Here is a 6,103-nt window from a genome sequence, read left to right on the forward strand (position 1 = left end):
CTGTTGCTATTAACCAAAAATTCTATGAAGGTCACTGTTCTGGAGGCATTGACTGCAGCCAGTGTAAAATGCTGTGCTCCAAAAGGGATGTGTTTAATTGTGGAGTGGGTGAGTGTAAGTGGAAGGAGGTATCGAAAGGAACCTGTTAGTCAACGACTGTTTTCTTTCCTCTGCAGTGTGTTACAGAAGTGCCTGCAAATTGCAAGTCATGGTCTATAAGAGTCTGAGAAGAAAGTCCACAGATCAAGCTCTCTGTTGAGCAGATGGTGCCTCTAAGAGAAAAGGAAAATACCTGCCATGGGATCAAAGACTCTAAATGCACAACATAAAAACTTTTCTGGGTCATTACCCCCTTTCTGTATTAAGGAAATTGAACACTTAGGAAGATTTCAATCTTAAATGTGATTTTCAATAGAGATGATGAGCAAATTCACAACTTTAAGTGTTCAATAGTAGTAACTACATAGTTACTAATATTCATTTACAACTGATTTAATTTAAAAATTCCATAGCTCCCTTTAAAAAAATTGACTACAAATTTAGCACTATTGTTTAGGATAGCATCAGAGAAAACAATCAAACTATTTGAGATAATCTCACAAACTGGAGCCAGTCTGCTTGGAATTTTTCTAGCCAAAATTTTCAGCCTCTGAGAACTCAGAACAAAGTTCTTTGGAATCCACTTATATTTCCTCTCCCAACACCACCAAAACTTGAAACTCAAAGCTTTCCTCTGTGTTTAAGGGCAATAGAAAATACATGTTTTAAATTTTGTAAGAGGAAAAACAAACAAACCTGTTTGCTGATTAAAAAAAAGAAAACAAATAAAATTAAAAGTTGATTTGACTTTATTTTGTATAGCTACATCAGTGATTCCCAAAGTGGGTGCTACTGCCCCCTGGTGGGTGCTGCAGCAATCCAGGAGGAGAGGTGATGGCCACAGGTGCATTTATCTTTCCTATTAATTGCCATTAAAAAAATTAATTCCCAGGGGGCTAAGTAATATTTTTTCTGGAAAGGGGGTGATAGGCCAAAAAAGTTTGGGAACTACTGAACTACATGGATCAAGAAAGGAAGTATAGTTTGGTTGATAAATACGGAGCTTCAAATCCCATCTCTGATTCTTACTAGCTATAGGTCCCTGTGCAAGTCATTTAAAGTCTAGGTATCTCAGGTAACTCCCTATGTCTTGGTTCACTGAGTTGGGTTAGTAGATAAAACTCATAAATTTAACTGAGAAAATCAAAGATGCTTTGCATAAATTAAACACGCCAATAGCAAATCTTTATTGAGTCCCTACCAGGTTCTACCAAGGTAAAGAGGTTATGAATCTATGTAAGGAGAGACTGTGTTACCTGAGGAATAGCCTGGATATGTTCTAAGAGGTTCCACCAAAGACAAACCAAAACGGGATAACGTTCTCAGCCATAACCCCTCCTGAAGACCTGGCACTAGTTGTAGAAGGAATGTGACCTGTGTTAATGGAGGGAATAATTACACAGATCTCTTAAGCAGTGAATCCCCAAAGTAATCTCAGCATGGTCTTAGCCATCTCCCTGCTAATTCATTGAATTAATTTATTATTTATAATATATATACATATATATATTCCCTGCTATATATATATATGTATATAATATAAGCATTGCTAATTAATTAAGTTAAAATAATTAACTGTTAATTTTCAGTTCAGCCTGTTTTAAATAGAAAGTATTTAGTGGGATTTGGAAGCCTCCGGTCATACTTGTTAGTGTTGAGAAAGTCACAAATTAGGGATAATGATGACCAAGAGTCAAAACTCAGGCTTATAAACTCTCAGTTCAATGGCCCTGCCAAAGGATGTAGGAAGGAGATCTTGGCCAAGGTTTTCTCAGGAGTGATGATAGTGGGTAAAGCCCTGGACTAGATTTTGAACATGAAACTGCTGTCTTGATTTGCTTAGTCAGAAAGGGAGAAGAAGGTAGCAGGGTTCTTTATGGAAGTGTAGTCAATGATAATATTGACTAATAAGACAATCTTTGGATTCATTGTTGGTGCAAGCTCATAATGTTCTGGCCTTTTCTTGTGAAAACACTTTAAAAATAAGTACAATACAAATGAAAGATGTAATCATCATTAACATTGTCATCATAATGGAAATAATTTCATTTAGTGTTTTAAAAAATGAAACCATATTAGATCACCCCTAACTGGATTTCGTGTGAGAATGTAAATTCTTTGAGGGCAGACTCATTTTTATTTTGTATCCCTAATAGCACAGTATCTGGTATATTTGTTGTTGTTCAATCATGTCCAATTCTTTGTGACTCTATTTGGGGTTTTCTTGGCAAGAATACTTGGAGTGGTTTGGCATTTCCCTCTCCAGTTAATTTTACAGATGAGGAAACTGAGGCAAATAGGATTAAGTGACTTTCTATACAGAAAATACATGTCTGAGACAGGATATTATGAAAAGGAATCTTCCTGATTTCAAGCCCATTGCTCTATCTATTGTGCCACCTACCTACTCCCCTGGCACATAGCAGGCTCTTAATAAATGTTTTTTGATTAATTGATTCATAAAGAGTAAAAAATGGAACAAAGAGGCAGTGAGATGGTTCACTGGATAGAGCCAGGCCTGGAGATGGGAGGTCCTGGGTTCAAATCTGACCCCTAGCACTTTCTAACTACTTGACCATGGGCAAGTCACTTAACCTCAATTGCCTCCTCTTTACAGCGTTACTATCCTGGAACCAATATTTAGTATTTATTCTTAGATGGAGCACACATTCTCAAATGGCATCTATGAAATAAAGAATGATACTGCCTTTAGGTCAGCTAGGGTGGCACAGTAGAGAGCCAGGCCTGGAGTTGGGAGGGCCTGGGTTCAAATCTGTTCTCAGAAATTTCCTAGTTGTGTGACCCTGGCAAGTTACTTAACCTTATTTGCCTAGCCCTTTCCCTTCTCTATTAAGGGCTGTTAGGAGGACAGAAAGTAATGTTTTGTTTTATTAAAAAGAATGATGCAGGGGGCAGCTGGGTAGCTCAGTGGATTGAGAGCCAGGCCTAGAGACAGGAGGTCCTAGGTTCAAACCCGGCCTCAGCCACTTCCCAGCTGTGTGACCCTGGGCAAGTCACTTGACCCCCATTGCCTACCCTTGCCAATCTTCCACCTATAAGTCAATACACAGAAGTTAAGGGTTTAAAATTAAAAAAAAAACACACACAAAAAAAGAATGATGTCATCTCTTCCAGATCCCAGGTTTTCTCCCTGTGACTAGCCGTCATCATTGAGCATGCTCAAACACAGACTGGTTGTGGAGAAAGAAGTTCCTGAGAGATGTCTTGGTCAATTAGAATGTTTAATGTGAGAACTAAATGAAGCTGTCAGCTGTTCCAGGGAAGGAGTTTCAGAAGGGTCAGAGCTCCCATTGGCACATGGTAAATGCTGGTAAATCATCATAATCACCCTTAATAGCAGTGATGATGCTGACAGGGTTATAATCTGCCTTCTTTTATACAACATGAATAAATAAAAAAATCTATTAAGTGCTTACTCTGTGCTCTGCACTGTGATACAGATAGAAAAGTAACTGACCTTTGCTCTCAAGGAACTCATTCTAATTGTGAAGATAAAACATATAAAAAGTTTTAGGTGCAATCACATGAAAAGTTCCAGAATCCTCAAGGTATAGAAGCAAAGCAGATAGCAATATATCCTCCTTAATGATATTTTTGATGATAAAATCCCAGAACTTCTCACAAAATTTCCTTTTTTTAAAGGGCATTGGATAATTCTGACTTACAACATGTTTAAGGCTAGAGATCATCAAAACTTGTATTCAATTTCACCTGGAGATCATCATGGAAAAGTTACAGCCTTTAGGGCATTTTCTTAGAAAATTACAAGATAAAATTCGTGACCCTTGAACAAGCAATGGCTTAGACTTCCATTTATTTGAGTTATGTTTTAGGATCATAACTGAACAGAATTTTCATTGTAAGGGTACACTTAAGGCAGAAAGAGAAAACTTTTCTAGTGGAATTAAAGGCATTGACCCCTTTCTGAAACATAGGCTAGGGCAGTGATGGTGAACCTTTTAGAGACTGAGTGCCCAAATTGCAACCCTCATGCAGCATGTGAGCCCCCTGCTTTAACCCAGACAGGGGAAGGAGGAACCTCTTCTATTGGGCTGCTAGGCAGGGGGGTGGGTGTTGAGAGAAATGTCCTCAGGCATGGTGGAGAGGGGGAAATGAGCAGCCTTCTCTGGCATGCATGCCATAGGTTTGCTAACACAGGGCTAGGGGGTCTGCTTCAATCCCAGGTTGGGACAGTGTGATCTTGTAGTAGAAATGGGAAGCGTGCCTTCAAAAGGGGAGTTTTTTCTGCTTTATTTTGTTTACTTAGATTTAATCATGCATTTCACTGTCAGTTCAAATAGGCTGGGTAAATAAATCCAGGGTGAGGTGTAATATCATGGTCTCTGAAGTCCTTCCCTCTCTTACGACTATAATCTAATAACGACGAGGTTTTGAGGCAGGAATATTTCAGAAATAAACCTCAATTTGACTTCCCCACTTTTGTGCTCAGACCTATTCCATGTCTTTCATTTCTCAAGCTAATCAGAGCTGAACATGATTTTTATTCATACTGGAAAGACAATATGCACCCAACTATTAGTTGATTTGATTAATTCAGATAAAAATTGCATATTTTTCCTCTTATGGTAGGAAAGATGATTTAATATAAAATTTTCTAATTGTTTCATATTATTTCCACCTTGAAAAATTCTAGTTCTTTAGGCATATTAATTAAAATTAAAATATTCATTTCTTAATCTTGTGTTGTCATTTAAGAAAAAAACTTGCTGAAGGAAGCAATTCTGCCACCTGTTTTTTCTCCCACCTTTCCTTCTCCTCCGTATTTTAAGAAGGGAGTAGGGAGTGATTATGTAACCTAATGCTCCTCTCTTCAAAATGGGGTTTACATATTGATGATGGGGGGAGTCTCTCATAAACATTAGGTAGAATCACGTATCACAATACTGCGCTAATTCTATTAAAAGAAGAATTGAGTGGATTATTCAATAACTAAACTTGTTGACTAGAGCTTAAATAAAGTGTGAATTCTATGAATGTGTCCACTATAATTTCTGCCCTTTTCTCCTTTCATGGGGGGGGGTAAAGAAAGAGTCCTGTGGGGGACTTCCGGTTAAGATGGCGGCAGTGTAAGGAGCAGCTGCTCGATCTCTCCTGACCGAACCACACAGGACCCCTCAAGGGGAAATAAAAACGAGTCCAGAGGAACGAAGGAACCCCACAACAGGGCGCAGTATTGAAGGTACGCAGAATCGGGGCATTTCCACACTTTAAAGGGGTGAAACAGCTCTCACTAAAACACGAGAGGAAGAAGCCCCTCCCCCACCCCCCACACTGCACAAGTCGGTAAACAGGACTGGGGCAACCAGAAAATCACTGGCAGCCCCTGAGCCCGTACCTGTGCACTGCAAGACGAGGGATCCCAGGTGGCTGGGACTCTCCCTGAGCGCCCACGTGGGTGAAGGCACCGCCTCCGGCCGGGACAAAGGCCCCTAAAACGCGGCCTTTCCCAAGCACTGAAGGCATCTCCTCAGGGGCGAATAAAGATCTCCAGCCCACGGACTTTCACTACCTTCTGTGGGGGTGAAAGCAGGGCCCTAAGAGCATCAGTGCAGGCAAAGGCAGTGCCCTAGGCTTGAATAACGATCTCCAGCCCAGGCTTGGACCTCCTGTGAGGACCCAGTGCAGACCTGAGCGCTGCTGTGGAAGCAGCCCCAAAGACTGCTGAAGGAACCTCGGGCAGAGGGGCAGACCTGGAACTACCAGGAGGCCTGACCCCGAGGACAAGGAGACCAGAGCCCCCTCCCCCCCCCCTCCAAGCTTGCAAGGCCCAGGCAGACCCTGAGTGCAAAGACAAAGCGGAAAAGGGGCGGGGCTAACAATGGCCAGCAATAAGGAAATCCAGAAGAAAAAGACCATCAAGAGAAACTCTGGAACACTGGACAACTTCTACACAGAGAAAATCCAGACAACAGAGGAGGGAAAACAAAAATCCAAACCTCCCCAAAAAAATGAAAGCTGGTCA

At 40.7% G+C, this 6,103-nt stretch overlaps 1 protein-coding gene across 1 annotated transcript in view; it reads left to right on the plus strand.

The window, feature by feature from the left end:
- Positions 1 to 834, plus strand: part of XDH (xanthine dehydrogenase) — a 77,851-nt gene extending 77,017 nt beyond the window's left edge. Inside the window, exon 35 of the mRNA XM_044659590.1 lies at positions 177 to 834. Coding sequence (XP_044515525.1) covers positions 177 to 227 — 51 coding nt within the window. The 3' untranslated portion in view covers positions 228 to 834. The remainder of the gene's footprint in view (positions 1 to 176) is intronic.
- The last annotated feature ends 5,269 nt before the right edge of the window (positions 835 to 6,103 follow it).

The sequence above is a fragment of the Gracilinanus agilis genome, chromosome 2 (assembly GCF_016433145.1).
Source record: "Gracilinanus agilis isolate LMUSP501 chromosome 2, AgileGrace, whole genome shotgun sequence".
NCBI lineage: Eukaryota > Metazoa > Chordata > Mammalia > Didelphimorphia > Didelphidae > Gracilinanus > Gracilinanus agilis.